At 40.0% G+C, this 18,063-nt stretch overlaps 1 protein-coding gene across 1 annotated transcript in view; it reads left to right on the top strand.

Annotated features, from left to right (window-relative positions):
• Window positions 1-4,375: 4,375 nt before the first annotated feature.
• Window positions 4,376-18,063, top strand: part of LOC122755515 (vitellogenin-1-like) — a 71,059-nt gene continuing 57,371 nt past the window's right edge. Inside the window, exons 1-5 of the mRNA XM_044004076.1 lie at window positions 4,376-4,453; window positions 4,761-4,790; window positions 5,341-5,492; window positions 9,769-10,020; window positions 16,546-16,707. Coding sequence (XP_043860011.1) covers window positions 4,411-4,453; window positions 4,761-4,790; window positions 5,341-5,492; window positions 9,769-10,020; window positions 16,546-16,707 — 639 coding nt within the window. The 5' untranslated portion in view covers window positions 4,376-4,410. The remainder of the gene's footprint in view (window positions 4,454-4,760; window positions 4,791-5,340; window positions 5,493-9,768; window positions 10,021-16,545; window positions 16,708-18,063) is intronic.

Raw genomic sequence — 18,063 nt, 5'->3', positions numbered from 1 at the left:
ATATTTGATCCTGGAGTTAATAGGGAACCACTGGAATTGATTAAGTAGGGCAATGAAACTGTGTGTTTTGGGAAGTCACTTTGGCAGCTGTGTAGAAGACAAACCAATCAGGAGGTTATGATGAGAGGTGATGAAGGCCTGCCATGTGAGTGAAGATAGGGAGATGGATTGGAGAAGTATTGTTAAGGTTTAATTGAAAAGTCTTGGTAGCTGATTGGATACAGGTGATGAGCTCATGCCAAGGTGGTAAGCCTAGAGAACTGGAAGGGTGCAAACCTCTCAACAGAAATAGGAAAGTACACAAAAGGGGTGAGTGTGGGAGAAAATGTAATATGTTCTATTTTGGATATGTTGAGTTTGAGATGCCTAAAGGTTATCCCGATGGAAATATCCAGTTGGCAGTTGGTGATGCAGGACTGGATGCAGAGACTAAGGGTGGATATATAGATCTGAGAATGAGCTGCATAGAGATCATAGCCCAATGGGAGCTTGTGTGGTCACTGAGAGAATTAAATGTGCCCTTCTCAGGAGGCAAGACACATTATTCAGGTCCCGAGAGCTTCTTCTCCCCTGACCCCCATTCCTTCCTTTTCCTGCTGAGTTAACAGTTAACCAGTAGAGGGTGCTCCTCTCAGATAAGAACATTATTCAAGTCCCAGGACTTATCTCTTTTCCCAAATTTCCCTTCCTGAGTTAAAGTTGGATAAAAAAGAATTATAAAATCTCAGGGTCTGTGTGTATATATAATAAACACACGCTGAAACAACCATGCTTTACACACCTTCTTTGGAAGTGTGTGCCCTTTCTTGAAAGATTGTAATAAAATGGCCTTCCTTCTTTTTACCAGACTGGGAGTAATGCCTCATTTTACTTGTTTCTTACAGTCACCAATAAGAAATTGGAGAGAAAAAAGAGAAGAGGTCCAGGAAGAGAATCTTGGGGCATATCCACAGTTAGGGATGTATGTGGGGGGGTATAACATAGATGATAATTCAGCAAAGGACACTTTAAAAACTCTATGGTCCAGGCAAACTGACCCTCTTTTGCCATTGCTCCAACATGGTGCTCCATCTCTCACACCCCTAACTGTGGGTCAGTCATTCTCCATATTGTAATGGCTTCCCTCCTCACTTCTTAGAATCTTCCTTCAGAACTTACCTCAAGTGCCACCTCCTTCATGAAACCTTTCCTAATCCTCCCAGTGCTCCCCAGATTATATTTGCTTATTATATATGTTATACCCATATACATGTATATATATATATATATATATATAAATTCCTTGAAAGCAAGGACTTTCATTTTATCATCCTATAGGGTCTAACACATGGGCACATGATAAATGCTTGTTAATTGATGGATGGACATAACCCATGGACATTCCATGGTATCCTTGTGATGTCAACAAAAAGCAAGCTAGTCTTTTGGCATATTGGGTGGATTTCCTTGATGAAATTTGTGGAAGGAAAAAGATAAGACTTGCTAAGGAATGTCAGCAATGTGCAACTTTGGAGGGGCTTGCCAAGCTGATGAGAGTGTTAAAGAATTTTATGATGGTGGATAATATAGAAAGCAAAGAAAACAAAAGGTAGGAATTTCTTGGAAAAATTGAAAATGGGATCCATTTTAGGAAAATCTAAATTTTTGAGTGTGAGGAGATAGTGACATGTTTATATAACACAAATATAACCAGAGGAAGAGTGAAATGTCTACTGGCTGTTCTGTCTTTATGATGTTCAACCACCAAAATGCCTAGTTTTCTTTTTCATTGAGTTAATGGGCTTTGCTCATGTTACTTGATATCCTATCCCCAACCCTACAGTTGTTTTTCAAGTACATCTCATCTCCAACCTCCATCGAGAAGTCCAGCCAAGATCGTTGGCCAACAACAATCATTCTGGTTGGCTCTAAATAAATATAGGGGAAATAGAGGAGTGGAAAAGTGATATCCTCCCCAAAATATTTCTCATTAAGTTCCTTTTCACTTAAAAAAATAGTAGCCAAACAAAGAGGATGCAAACACTGAGGGGCATGGTTCAGGGTGCTGGTCTTAGAGGAGAGGATCCTGGGTTCAAATTATGACTGCTACTTAAAACCCCTGGGACTTTGGGCAAGTCATTTTAATTATCTGAGCATCAATTTTCTCATTAGTGAAATGAAGGGTCTGATAGTTCAGATGGTATCAAGTGGAGGGAGGGAGGGAAGAAGAGAGAGAGAGAGGGAAAGAGAGGGGGGGGGGGCTCAGTAGATAGAGCAATGGATTTAGAGTTAGAAAGACCCGAGTTTAAATCTGACCTCAGACACTAGCCATGTGACTCTGGGCAAATGCCTTAACCATGGTCTGCCTTAATTTTCCTCATCTGCAAAATGAAGGTAATGATAGCACCTACCTCCTAGGGTTGTTATGAAGATCGAATGACACAATATTTGTAAAGGGCTGGCACAGAGTAGGAGCTAGAGAGATACTGACCATCACCATCATCATTATTTTTCACTTTTTCAGCATCTCTCAAGTTTACCTTGTTTTCTCCTTTGACATTGTTCCCTCCCTGCTTTAGGCCAGCAATAGCCAGCTGGCAAGTATGCCTGTCTCAGTCTTCTATCCTCATTTCCTCCATCCTCTATTCAGGCACCAAAGTGATTTTCCTAAACTTCAGGTCTGACTATGTTACTCCCTATTTGATAAACTCCAATGGCTCCCTATCACCTCCAGGGTCAAATACAGAATGCTTTGTTTGGCATTCAAAGCCCTTTATAACTTAACCCCCTCCTGTCTTCCAGTCTTATACTTTGTTGCCTATCAAGCATTCTCCCATCCAGTGACTCTGAGCTCCTTGCTGTTCCACAAATAAGACCCCCTCCCCGCCCCCCCCCCCCCAACTCTCAACTACAAGCATTTTCTCCAATTGTGCCTAATGCACAAGCTCTGGAAGGGCGTACCAGGATAGAAAGACCCATTTCAGGCTCTGTGCTTCTCATCCAAGAACCAACCTAGCTAAGTTCAAAAAGGTTCATCAGGCTGATTAAAGGGAGATTAATTTTACAGCTGCTATGACTCTGTAAATCAAATGGATGAGAAAGAGGTTTAGATCAGTGGAGGGGCTGCCCATGCTGGAATGCTTACAATCATTTTCAACATCCTTGTCATTAACTGTTGGAGTTTGCATCACTCTTTAAGCTTATGAAGTGCTTTACAGTTAGTATCTCATTTAAGCCTCAAGACATCCTTAGGAGGTAGGGGCTACAGCTATTATCAGGCACATTTTACAGAAGAGAAAACCAAGGCAAGGAGGGGTTAAGTGACTTGTCCCTGAGGGTCTTGCTGGTGACTATCAGAGACAGAATCAGAGTCCTTCACCCTATTCACCATTCAATTACAGATGCCTGAAGTATTGAAACACACATGTCTATATTTATGTACATATACACACACAACCAGATTACCCTACAAAAACAACATGACCAAAGTAATGGTAATTCCCCATGATAGTAATACATTACATTTACATGACATCTTATAGAATAGAGACAAAGCCCTTTCGTGTCCATCATCTCAGTTGATACTCAAATAACAGTCCTGTAAGTTAGAAAGAACAGGTATTATTATTCCCATTTTATGGATTCAGAAACTGAGCCCCTGGGATATGAATTTACTTACTTGCCCAAAGTCACATAGCTAATAGGTGGCAGAGGTTTTCTGACTTCTATTCCCCTCAGGCACACCATAATCTGAAAAATATATTAAATTATAGCTATTTTGATCTCCAGCCGCTTGGTAAAGTTTTGAGTATTATAACAATGCTTTATGAAAAAGTACTAGATATGGATATAGGATAAATGAGGACAGGGCTTATTTAAAAAACATTCTTTTTCATCCCTGTTATTAATATTCCTGCTATAGTTGTGCCACTTTAGAAAGTCACTTACGCCATCTGGATCTCAGTTATTTTTATCCATAAAACAGAGAAAATATTGTTTGATTGTTATTTAAAAAATAATAAAATAGTTTTAAGTGTTTCAGTAACAGATGACTATGGATGGGAAAATATTTTTACTGCAAAGGGGAAAATGACCAAATATTTCACATTCAGGAAAATAAAAAGAGAAATATTATTTAATTAACAATATAAAAATTAATAGTAACTATTAATAATAATAAAGCTAAATAACAAACTAACATTTACATAACACTTTAAAGTTTCCAGAGCACTTTATAAATATGATCTCATTTGAGATAACAGCAAATATCTGCTGTCCCACCAAGAGAGAGGTCTGTTCCTTTAAAGATCAATACTGGCCCTAAAAATACGCTTATTCATGACATTTAAGTTCCAAAATGGTCATGTGACAGAAGGTCTATTTAAAAGAGTGCTTGGGACATTGACCAACCTTCCCAACAACTGTACCTTCATGATGAAGAATTTGATTCTATTCCTTCTCTTTGTTCTTTCTGGTAAGTATGGTAATTTCTAAACCCATCCTAACTAGCTGCTCTAGGAATCTTTTTGGATAAAACATGAGCTAGACTCTCAACATAAGTGTCAGTATTATCAATAGAGACCTAACATAGCTCTAGAATAATTTTCAGGGTGCTAAGAATTTAATTTGAAAGGATATTTTGAATTGTTCATTAGAATAGAACAGAATTTCTAAGGAGCTGAAATTGACAGGGCATGTACATTACACTTAATAAGTCATTCTCTTATATCTGCTAGCAAATAAAATATTTTCACTTAATTGCCATATTTCTTGTCTTTCAGGGCTTTCATGGAGTCAACAAGTTAATTATGGTAAGTATTATTTCTATCTCAATTATAGTTACAGCTCCATTTGAAATCGTGATAAAGTTGTCCAGTCATGTCTGAGTCTTTGTGACCCCATTTGGGGTTTTCTTGGCAAAAACACTAGAGTAGTTTGCAAATTCCTTCTCCAACTTATTTTAGAGATGAAGAAACTGAGGCAAACAGAGCGAAGTGACATGCCCAGGGTCATACTGCTAGTAAATAAGTACCTGAGGCTAGATATGAACCCAGGAAGAGGAGTCTTTCTGATTCTAGGTTCATCACTCTATCCACTGTGCCACCTAGCTGTTCAAATAAAATACATGGATCAAATTTGAATATTCAAATGAAAATACAAGATGCATGGAATATTGAAGGTGAGCCCTATTTTTACAGCTAAGTACTTACCACAGTGCCTAGCACACAGTAGGTTCTTAATATTGCTTCTTTCTTTCTTATGAGGAAAAAGAGACTGTCCATTCTTTAAAGCTGTTACTCCAGTTGTAGTAAGTAGAACTGAACTTTACCCCAATGAGAGAACTGTATTTTATTTTTTCAGAACCCAGTTTCCAAGTGGGCAAGAAGTATATATACAACTATGAAAGCATGCTTTTAAGTGGACTGCCTGAAAGGGGACTGGGAAGAGCTGGGATAAGTCTGAGGGGCAAAGTTGAAATCAGTAGCACAAAACTCAAGTTCCCATTTATGAAGGTAAGAAAACATACAATTGGAAAGTTGATATTACCTTGCTAGAAGGAAGACATTTTTCAAGGTTTGGAGAAATATTCAAGTTTCTATCTTGTGTTTTGCTTACTTGTGAAGAATGTAACTAACACCATAATAATCATTACCACAGTAATTGTTATTATTATTATTATTAATTGTAATGCAGTCCCCTAAATTTTATTTCACATCCTCAACAGGTCAAGCTATCTTTGAACTTGAGCCATTTCTTTTGCTTTGTGAGACAATAGAACAGGATTTTAAGTGCACAGCTATACATCAGATCAGTTCTATATTCTAAAACTCTATAAGTTTAAGATTATTTAATCGATTCATTCTATAACCAGAAAACAATCAAGAAGGAATAACAGAATTAGTCAAATTTGACTAATTTCACAATTAATTTCTGGTCACTATTTCTTAAGACATATGGTTCCAAGTGATACATACACATTAGACATTCTATCTTCATAATTCTGCAAAGAAATGTATTCTCCATTAAACACCGGTATAAATAATTAATAATCAAGCAATGATTACTATTACTGATATCAATATTTTCTGGTAATGTGTATTACTTAATTTTTTGGGGGTGGGGCAAGCAGGATTAAGTGACTTGCCCAGGGTCACACAGCTAGTGTCAAGTGTCTGAGGCCAGATTTGAACTCAGGTCCTCCTGAATCCAGGGCAGGTGCTTTATCCACTGTGCCACCTAGCTGCCCCCTGTATTACTTAATTTTAACATTCTGCTGTGACTGGCAACCGACTTACCCCTAACTTGATTCCAACCCCTTCTGCTCCAAAAAAAAACCCCAATCCATGAAAGTTAAAAAAAAAAAAAAAAGATTGGCAGGTTCTACCATGCTGGAAACGTTTCAAAGAGGCCCTAGGCAATATGGCAAAATTACCAGCAGACAGAACACTTGGTGCTAAATTCTTTGACCATGGTAATCCGCAAAGATGGGCTGGAATCTGAATTGTTAGTGGAAATAGCCAAATCAATGAGATCATAGATCCATTTAAGTATCTGACAGCTTAATTAAATTATATAAACCTTTCAAGTCATAAAAAAATTGATCAGGATAAAGTAGTAGTTTATAGATATCAAGCGAAAAAGGAGAAATGGTCCACTCTACTTCTATCCCTCCTGCTCTGGAGGCCAGGTCAATACAAGCCCAAAGTCCTCTCAGATCTAGAAGATTCACTTGGCTTCAGTTCTAGAAGCAATAGGAGGACTTAGTTGACTTATGGAGCCAAAACTAGGACACACAACCAGGGTTTAGCTTCAGGGCACTGGAATTTAAGGAACTCTCAGAATTTGCTTCAGCAACAGAAACACATACTGCCTATACTCATGAGAAATACTGCAGCAGAGTAGAGCAAGTACTGGGTTCAAATCCTCTTTGAGACACTTAATACTAAGAGCAGGGTAAAGTGTTATCTCTCAACCTCAGTTTTCTCAAGTGTTTAATAACTGGAGCCCACAGGATGGTGATAGGAAAATCTGAGGAATGCTATAGGGATGTGAGCTCAGAATGGTGCGTATTATCTCCTTTAGATGAAGGGTTCTAACCTTTTATGCAACATGTGCTCTTTGGTATGCTGGCGAAACCAAAGGACTCCTCAGAATAATGGTTTAAAAAACCTAGTAATAGAAGAAAATGCTTAATTTGAGTTAATGGTTAGTAAAGATATGGATGTCATTTTTCCCCTATTCAAGTTCACAGAGCCTCTGAAATCTATCCTTTGTGGGTCCATGGAGTTTTGTTTTGTTTTGTTTTGTTTTTTTAGTGAGGCAATTGGGGTTAAGTGACTTGCCCAGGGTCACACAGCTAGTAAGTGTTAAGTGTCTGAGACCGGATTTGAACTCAGGTACTCCTGACTCCAGGGCCGGTGCTCTATCCACTGCGCCATCTAGCTGCCCTGGGTCCATGGAGTTTTAGATGATGTGACCTTTCAGGTCAGAGGCAGGACCTGTCTTCATCCTGTATGAATGACTCAGGAAAGAGTTAAATGGAAATGTTGAATACATTGCTTTCAATCATATTCCCAGAATTCAAGAGAATGGACAGTAGTTAGCCATGCATTGGTTGGATGAAACAAGGGATGGGAGTTCTACAGGGAGAAAGAAATACAACAGGAATGAAATGTAATTAAAGAACATGCCCCATTCCTATTTCCCTTAGACAAAACTTTCCGTCCATGCCTCTGCATTTCAGCTAAACTAGTCATTAAGCCTGATTGTGTATGCAACATTCTACACCTGTAGTTCCCTACCTCTGGAAAGAAGAGAGAGAGGTGAATTTTATGAACTCTTCTCCAGGATTACTAAGCTTGGCCAGTGTAATTATAGTCTTCAGTTTGGTTTTTATTATTGTCGTGATTGTTTCCATTTACCCTTTTGTAAGGGACATACTGGAGTGCTATGGTCCATGGGGTCAAAAAGAGACAGACACTATTGAATGACTGAACAACAGTAAGGGATGTATAATCTTGGAGTCTCCTTGCAAGATGAGGTCTGGAGGTTAGGGTAGAGGAGGTAGGATGTGAGATGTTAAGGTCCATTTTGAGTAGGACAATTAACCTCAGAAATTTATGGGTAGGGCAGCTAGGTGGTGCAGTGAATAAAGCACAGGCCCTGGATTCAGGAAGACACGAGTTCAAATCTGACCTCAGATACTTTACACTTACTAGCTGTGTGACCCTGGGCAAGTCACTTAACCCTCATTGCACTGCAAAAAAAAGAAAGAAAAAGAAAAAAAAACCAGATGGGTAAAATTCAGGCTATTTGGATTTTATCAGCCTGCCAGAAATTCAGGGTGACCTTCAGTTTTTTTGGGGGGGGATTAGTCCAAATCTTCCTATAGCTGGGACTTTGAGGTTGGGGTGGGGTAGGGGGTGGGATCTGAATTTCTTGGCTTTTCTTCAATGATGAAGATGCTCAGGCTAAAACTAGAGCACCTCCTGCTGGTCACTGGTGGCCACCACATCTTTGGTAATCTAGTGCCTAGCTTCTTAAACTGTGGGTCCAGACCCACATGGGGTGATGTAACTGAATGTGAGGGTCACAAAAAATTTGACAACAGTAAAAGATTATGCACACCTATTTTATTTGCCTTTATACCTGGGGTCATGTAAAAATTTCTCAGGCGAAAAGGGGAAAAGTGGAAAAAGTTTAAGAGGCCCTGATCTAGTGAATGCCTTTTATCCTCCTTCCCTTCCTCCCTTCCTCCTGAGAGAATCAGATGTGTTCTCCTCATAAGTTCAAAGGGGTTTTCCCCCCTTCCCCCACCATTCCCTCCCTTTTCCTGCGGAGTTAACCAGGAGAGGATGCTCCCCCTCAGAAAAGAGCAGACCACACACATTATTCAAGCCCCAGGGGCTTATCTCCTTTCCCAAATTTCCCTTCCAGAGTTAAATTTGGATAACAAAGAATGGTAAAATCGCAGGGTCTGGGAGACCAACACATCTGGGGGGTGGGGTTGTATATGTTTAGAAGTATCATGAAGAATGTGAACCTGGAGTAACTGGTTCAGGTGAAATGGGGCAGGGAATCCTTGCATTAGGGACCCCATGCTTTGCGCACAATGTCTTTGAGGTGTGCGCCCTTTCTTGCAAGATCATAATAAAGGCTTTCCTGCTTTGCACTAGACTGGGGGTCTTGCCTCAGTTTACCTATTACTTACACTACCTTTCCCCTTCCTCCCTTCCTTCTTTCCTTCCTTCCTCCCTCCCTTCCTCCCTAACTTCTTCCCTCCCTTCTTTCTCTCTTTCTCTCTTCCTCCCTTTCTTCTTTTTCACTTTTACCAGTCTCTAAATGGAATTGTTTAGCAGAGGTAGACTATAAGCCAGGCATAGCAGCTCAGGCTTGTCATCCTTGATGCCAGGGAGGCTGAAGCTGGTGGATTCTTGAGTCTACATCTCTGAGTCTAAATTCGTAGGTTAAATTCATGCTAAATTCAGCATTAACATGTCGAACATCTAGGAATGGGGTAAGGGTGGGAAGCTACCATATTGTCTAAGAAGAGACAAATCAGCCCAGGTCTGAAACACAGCAGGTCAAAGGTCCTGTGCAGATCAGAGAGCGAGAGCCTATATTCTCTGCACTTCCAGCCTGGATGAAACAGGAAGATGCATTTTTGAAAAAGTAAGGGGGGAGGGGATGGGGGGAAGATAGAATATGAGCAAACACCTTGTGTAAATGTTCTGATGTTTTGAAACTTTTACATGAAAAGAAATCCTAAAAACACGCTCTATTTTCCAGATGAACTCAGTTGCTGTGGCTGACTATAATGGCAAATGGCCAACAGATATATTTGTTGACTCACCAAGCCTCACACAGGTTCTGAAATCCCAGCTTGCCCAACCAATCAAGTTCCAATACAATGGGGGTCATGTTGGAGATATTTACGCTCCAGAATCAGTGTCAGAGAATGCTCTGAATATCTATAAAGGTATCCTGAACATGTTGGAACTGACCATTGAAAAGGCACAAAACACCTACAATTTGCCAGAGGTGAGTGTATTGTTCACATAGCTGAACTTGTAGCCTGACTTAAGCCAGATCTTCTTTTATTTTTAAACTTTTAAAAAATAGAATTTAAGGGGCAGCTAGGTGGCGCAGTGGATAGAGCACTGGTCCTGGAGTCAGGAGGACCTGAGTTCAAATCCAGCCTCAGACATTTAACACTTACTAACTGTGTGACCCTGGGCAAGTCACTTAACCCCAATTGCCTCACCAAAAAAAAAAATAGAATTTAATAGCTTTATTTTGGTTTTACATCGCAGAGATTTCCGACAACAATTCTTCTCCCTCAGAGATCCAGTCCTTATTACAAATATTTATTTATTTATTTGTTTGTTTATTTATTTATTTATATATTTTAGTGAGGCAATTGGGGTTAAGTGACTTGCCCAGGGTCACACAGCTAGTAAGTGTTAAGTGTCTGAGGCCGAATTTGAACCCAGGTCCTCCCGACTCCAGGGCTGGTGCTCTACCCACTGTGCCACCTAGCTGCCCCTACAAATATTTTTAAATTTACAAACACAATTAACCAAATGAACAAAAAAAATGTTTTCTCTCCTTTTCCTCCCTCTCCCCCATTTTAAAGAAAAACAAAATTCATGTGACAAATATGCATAATTGAGCAAACAAGCCTGACCCTTGTCATATCCTAAAATGTCTGTCTCATTTTTCACTCTGAATACAGTACCTCTCTGTCAGGAAGTGGTTAATGCTAACTAACCTCCATATTTGCTCTTCTGGAATCAGGTTGGTCATTGAATTAATCAGCATTCTCTCTGGGTTGTCCCTATATATATAAAGTGCTTTGCCAGCTTCAGATCACTATGTAAATGTAGACTATTATGATAATTTCCAGATGACAAAATGGTGTGCTCTGTAGGCAGGCTATCACCAGGCAGCAAGATCTTCTTACTTACATTGCCAGCCATTAGGGCGAATGGGGGACTTAATTACAAAAACAAGGGCCTCTGTTATTTCTTTACCCTGGAACTGGGCAGAAGTTCACTTCATCCACTTTCCTTTAAAAATTTTTTTATTTTAAATGTAATAAACATTTTTATTTATAGTTTTGAATTCTAGTTTTTATCCCTCCTTCCCTCCTTTCCTCCCTCCCCTCCCCCCTCACTGAGGCGGTAAGTAATCAGATGCGAGTTATACATGTATGATTACATAAAACATTACCATATTACTCATTTTGTACAAGAAAACTTGAATAAAAGAAAAACAATGAAAGAAAGTGAAAAAGAGCATGCTTCAGTCTGTTTTCAATCAACATCAGTTCTTTCTTGGGAGGCGGATAGTATATTTCATCAATAGTCCTTTGGGATTGTCTTGGATTGTTGTATTGTTGGGAATAGTTAAGTCATTCACAGTTCTTCATCAAACAGTATTGCTGTCTCCATGCACAATGTTCTCTTGGTTCTGCCCACTTCACTCTACATTAGTTCGTACAAGTCTTTCCAGACCTTTGTGAAATATCCTCCTTGTCATTTCTCATAGCACAATAATATTCCATCACCATCATATACCACAGCTTGTTTAGCCATTCCTCAGTTGATGGGCATTCCTTTGATTTCCAGTTCTTTCATCCACTTTTCTAAAGGGCCTACAACAAAAGTACCACATTGCGAGCCTATAAAATCCCAGTTGATTGAGTTCCTGGTATGAAAAACGCTAGACTTTTACTTTTAAATAATACCAAAATGGGGCAGCTAGGTGGCGAAGTGGATAGAGCACCGGCCCTGAATTCAGGAGTACCTGAGTTCAAATCCAGCCTCAGACACTTAACACTTACTAGCTGTGTGACCTTGGGCAAGTCACTTAACCCCAATTGCCTCACTTAAAAATAAATAAATTTAAATAAATAAATAAATAAATAAATAGATAGATAGATAGATAGATAGATAGATAGATAGATAGATAAATAAATAATACCAAAACTTGGGCTTGGAAGCAGTTAAATCATGGGATTCCCTAATTAAGAAATAACATGTAATAGTGAATAGGGCACTGAATGTGGGGTCAGAAAGGCTTGGGTTCAAATCCCACCTCTGAAATTTACCAGCTGTATCACTCTGGGCAAGTCACTTAATCTCTATGTGTCTCACTTTCGTCTTTGATAAATTTGGGGAGAGGGATTGATTTCTGGCCAAGATGACAACCTAAAGAGAGGCAGACTGGGTTCCCACATTCCAACCCTATTAAAAACCTTGACTTCTGGGGGCAGCTAGATGGTGCAGTGAATAAAGCACTGGCCCTGGATTCAGGAGTACCTGAGTTCAAATCTGGCCTCAGACACTTGACACTTACTAGCTGTGTGACCCTGGGCAAGTCACTTAACCCCCACAGTCCCGCAAAAAACCAAAACAAAACAAAAACCTTGACTTTTTACCTGACCAGATATTGACCAGGAAGTCCATTGAGAAGTTACAGTGACTTCTATCTTCTACTATTACATAAAACATGATCCAAGGGGCAGCTAGGTGGCGCAGTGGATAAAACACTGGCCCTGGATTCAGGAGCACCTGAGTTCAAATCTGACCTCAGACAGTTGACACTTACTATGTGACCCTGGGCAAGCCGCTTAAACCTCATTGCCCCACAAAACCAAAAACAAATAAAACACCATCCAGAAGCCTAGAGGCATTAGAAAATAAAAATAACAAGAAAGCTAATGACAGCACAGCCAGTGACAGAAGAGGCAAATAAACCAATGCCCTCCCAGTGTGACCAGAGAGTTCTTTGTAACCAAGCGGCAAGAGCAGAGGACTCTCCCAAGAGATCCCCAGAGAGACCCCAACGTCTCGGGCTTGGGACCTTGTGAGCCCAGGGGAGTAGCAGAGAACAGTCTAGGCATGGCAATGTTGGGACTGGGACAGCCTAGGCACCCAGTGAGACACCTAATCCTTCATCTTTTTTTTTTTTTTTTAGTGAGGCAATGGGGGTTAGGTGACTTGCCCAGGGTCACACAGCTAGTAAGTGTTAAGTGTCTGAGGCCGGATTTGAACTCAGGTCCTCCTGACTCCAGGGCCGGTGCTCTATCCACTGTGCCACCTAGCTGCCCCCTAACCCTCTATCTTGGTTCTTCATAGAGTACCCTGGACATCCAACACTGAATCTCAGAGACAGGGAGAGAGGGACTCACCCTGAGAGGTAGAGGCAACCACAGGACCCAAGTTCAAATGATGATGAAAAAAGACACTGACCAGTACGAAAGGTTATGTCACAAAAGCAAGTAAGTAACTCCATAACAACTTCGAGCAGGGACTCCAAGGAGAAACACAGTCAATTATCCAAAAAGACTACTAAAATATCTAGAAGAAATAAAACAAGATAGAAAAATGAAATATAAGCTCTGGAGGAAAGAATTGGGAGGAGAATAAATAGCTGAGAAGAGCAAATCTTACCCAAGTAACAGACTCCTTGAAAACTACTCTTTGTTACCCCCACTTTTTTGGGGGCGGTTCTTGGCAGAAATATTGCAATGGTTTGCCATTTCCTTCTCCAGCTCATTTTACAAATGAGGAAACTGAGGTAAACAGTGTTAAGTGACTTGCTCAGGGTCACACAGATTTGCCAGATTTGAACTCAAGTGTTCCTGATTCAGGGACTGGCACTCTATCCACTGTGCCACCTAGCTGCCCTGAAAATTTGAATAGACAAACAGAAATCAATGATTCATTGAGATGGCAAGATATATCAGAACAAAATCAAAAGATTGAAAAATGTAAAAGAAAATGTAAGCTAGCTGATATACTTTTTAAAAAAAACTGATCTGGAAAACAGGGTCAGGGAGAGAGAATTTAAGAATTACTAAACTTCTGGTAAACCTAGGGACTATATTTCAAGAAATTATACATTATATAAATAATAAATGGAAATTACCCAGATCTATTTGAACCCAAGGAGTAATGCAAAAGAAGGAGAAGGGGAAAAGCAAGAAGAAAAGGAAGAAGAACAAGAAGAAGAGGAAGGAGAAGAGGAAGAGGAGGAGGAAGAAGAAGAGGAAGAGGAAGGTGAAGAAGAGGAGGAGGAAAAGGAGGAAGAGGAAGAAGAGGAAGAAGGAGGAGGAGGAGGAAAAGGTGTGGAGACCATTGAAACATTTTTAAAAATACACAAGGGAGAACAGAAGGAAGTTCAAAAGGAAGCCCTGGCAAGCAGGACAGTTTTTTTTTTAATTTATTTTAAAATTTTTAATTTTTTTTTTAGTGAGGCAATTGGGGTTAAGTGACTTGCCCAGGGTCACACAGCTGGTAAGTGTTAAGTATCTGAGGCTGGTTTTGAACTCAGGTCCTCCTGACTCCAGGGCCAGTGCTCTATCCACTGCACCACTGAGCTGCCCGACAGTTTTCAAAGTAACAAGTATATCCAAAAAATAAATATAAAAAAAAATAAAGTAACAAGTAGAATTTATTAAATACTTTGGAATGAAAACATGTGATGTAGAATGGTGATTCACTGCCTGGCTTCACCCTGAGTCATTCCCCGCCCCCCCCTCCAGGTCCAGTGTTTCATACAAAGTCTTGTGTGTGTGTGTGTGTATGTATGTGTGTGTGTGTGTGTGTGTGTGTGTGTGTGGTTGGCTGTATCAATTGAAATGCTCTTTTTTTTAAAGGTGTTCAGAATAAAAAAATGAAACTGAAAAAGAGAAAAAAAGAGATTTAGTGCCAATGCCTTCTCAGGTTTCTTGCAGCTCAAAATCTTACCACTCTATAATTTTCTGAAATCAGACACATTTATTAAGTCATTGCCTTGGGGCAGCTAGGTGGTGCAGTGGATAGAGCACCGGCTCTGGAGTCAGGAGGACCTGAGTTCAAATGTGAACTCAGACACTTGTTACTAGCTGTGTGACCTTGGGCAAGTCACTTAACCCCAGGTGCCTTACCCAAAAACCAAGTCATTGCCTTAATGTCAGAAGATCAGTGTTCTAATTTTGGCTTCATCTGATCCTCACATCTCTACAGAAACTGTTTCCTCAGAGGTCATTATTATTTTGAAACTGCCACAGAATTGATCCCTAAAAGGCTAGTATTTGGGGGGCTATTATTATTTTTAGGTACTTAGTAAGAGAATTTGAAAAGTGAAAGGGACCTCAGTGGCCATCTGGTTTAACCCAAGTTTCAAAGGAAACCTTACTATAGCATGCCTGAGGAGTAGTCATCCAGCCTCTACATTGCTTTTGTGTAGTCCTTCCAATCACATTGAACTCTTTGTGGCCCCTTTTTGGGGGTTTCTTTTTTGTTTCTTTTTTTTAATTAACATTTTTATTTAAAGTTTTGAGTTTCAAATTCTATCCCTCTCTCTTTCCCTCCCTCCTCTCCCCCCCTCCCTGAGGCGCTGAACATACATGTGCAATTATGTAAAACAATTCCCCGTTTGTCATTTTGAATAAGAAGACTCAAATAAAAGAAAAAAATGAAAGGAAGAAAGTGAAAAACAGCATGCTTCAGTCTGTGTTTGATCAATATACGTTTTCTCTGGAGATCCATATGCTTCATCGTCATTCTTTGGGGATTGTCTTGGATCATTGTATTGCTGAGAATAGCTAAGTTATTCACTGTTCTTCATCGAACCATATTGTTATTACTATGTACAATGTTCTCCTGGTTCTGTTCACTTCAGTATACATCAGTTCATGAAAGTCTTTACAAGTTTTCCTGAAATCATCTTGCTTGTCATTTCTTCTAGCACAATAATATTTTATCACAATCAAATACCACAGCTTGTTTAGCCATTCTTGGGGTTTTCTCTTGTCAAAGTTACTGGAACAGTTTGCCATTTCCTTCTCCAGTTCATTTTACAGAGAGGGAAACTGGAGCAAACAGGGTTAAGTGACTTGCCCAGGGTCACACTGCTAGTGTCTGAGACCAGATTTGAATTCATGAAAATGAGTCTTCCTGATTCCAAGCCCAGTGCTCTATGCACTAATAACTACAATTCAAATGGAAAGACTTCCTTCAAAAATGAGTCCAGGGGCAGCTAGGTGGCGCAGTGGATAAAGCACCGGCCCTGGATCAAGGAGGACCTGAGTTCAAATCCGACCTCAGACACTTGACACTTACTAGCTGTGTGACCTTGGGTAAGTTATTTAACCCTCATTTCCCCCCTCCCCCAAAAAAGAATGAGTCCAGTTCACGTTCTGTAGGAGGTCTTTCCTGGTCTCCCCGCTCTCTCCCTATGCCAGTACCTTACTGCTGAGACTATCTTCCATTTATTATTCGTAAATATCTTTTATACATAAGTATTTGTATTTTGTCTCCCCCATTACAATATAAGCTCCTTGGAGGCAGGCACTGCGTTTCTGCCTTTCTTTGTATCCCCAGCGCTTAGCACAGTGTCTAGCACATAGTGGGTGCTTAATAAATGCTCGTTGGGTGAAAGAGTAAGTAAGGGCGTTGGACCATGTGATCTGTACAGTTCCTTCCAACTCTAAATGTGGGTGCTTTATTGTGTGTTTGGTTCAAGCTGATCATCTTTTTCCTTCCCCCTCCCTCCTCCCCCCCCCCATTTCGGCAGATCAGCATCAGCGGCCGCTGTAACACAACGTACGTTATTAAAGAAGACAAAAAAGACAGCTTGGTCTATATCACTAAGTCAAAGGACTTGAACGACTGTACGGAAAGTGTCAGGATGAATGCCGGCTTCGCTTACGCCGTCAAATGCAGGGAATGCAAACCGGTAAGAGGAAGTTAACGGAACCTTTCTTGGTCATGGGGCCTCATTTGTAAAAGGAGGGAACTGCACGAGGTGGCTCTTTTAAGGCCCCTTCCGCTTCTAGTTCTAGGAACTTATGGTAAAAAAGTTCCAATAGATCCTTAGGACCAGGGACAGAGAATTCCATGTGAGTGATGGAAAAGGGAGTTAACCCTTCTATCTGATTATAGGGAAGTGGTCTCGGGCTGAGAAATCCCGTCATCTTGGTTCATTACAGCCCATCTCAGTGGCAGAATAATGGAACCGTTATCCTCCCAGCAAAATGACAATATTCAATAAGAACAGGAGCTCATATTGATATATTATTTTGAGGCTTGGGAACAACTTTCTGTATATTATCTAATTTGTAAGCTGCTCAAATGCAAGACCCTGGTCTTTTTATAGTTGTCACTTAGTTCAGTGCCGGGTACATGATTGGAGCCTAATTAACATCAACTGAATTGAGTTGAATAGACCAAGACCTAGAAGAATTAGTCTTGTTTAGTGTATGATGAAATAGAATATGCAACAATTTGGACAGCAGCATTTTTCAGCCCTGCCTTCTTGCCAGTATATTTATTTAGGGAAGAACTAGACCAATCTTGTATACAGTATTAACTACAGCATGGTAAATACAGTATTTTTTTCACCCACCTCCTGAATGACCTTGAGACTATTAACTACATTAAAAATATGATTTCTTGGGGGCAGCTAGGTGGTGAAGTAGATAAAGCACTGGTCCTGAATTCAGGAGGACCTGAGTTCAAATACAGCCTCAGACACTTAACACTTACTAGCTGTGTGACCCTGGGCAAGTCACTTAACTCTCACTGCCCCATAAAAAAAAAAAAAAAGATTTCTTGAGTTAGTCATCGAGGTAGATGAAAGAACAAATCCTACCATTACCTACTGAGTAAAGGAAAAGTAGACTTGAGAAACTGAATTATCAGACTTTCCACCCAGAGTGATATAAATCACAAGGTAATTATACAGTATTTCCACTTTCTCTTTCTAGTGTAGATACAACCTAAATAGGTTACCTCAAATAAATTCAACTTTTGGCTTCCTGATCCTGCCATAATCTGAGCCACTTACTTTTTTTACTAGACTGATCTTCTTGCTGCCACAGTCAATCAGCTTCAAGCAATCAGCAAGCATTTATGAATTGCCTACTCTATACCAGGAACTATGCTAGGTCATAGGAATACAAAGACAAAAGTGAAATAGTCCCTGCCCTCAAGGATCTTATATTCTATCATGTTAATTTCTTCTGACACTATTTCCGCATGACCATGCCCTACATATTCATCCCCTGTTACCTACTTGTGCTCATTCTAAGTT

The sequence above is a fragment of the Dromiciops gliroides genome, chromosome 4 (genome assembly GCF_019393635.1).
Source record: "Dromiciops gliroides isolate mDroGli1 chromosome 4, mDroGli1.pri, whole genome shotgun sequence".
NCBI classification, from domain to species: Eukaryota; Metazoa; Chordata; class Mammalia; order Microbiotheria; family Microbiotheriidae; genus Dromiciops; species Dromiciops gliroides.
Note: the sequence above shows the minus strand (reverse complement) of the source record. Positions and strands in the feature narration are given on the sequence as shown.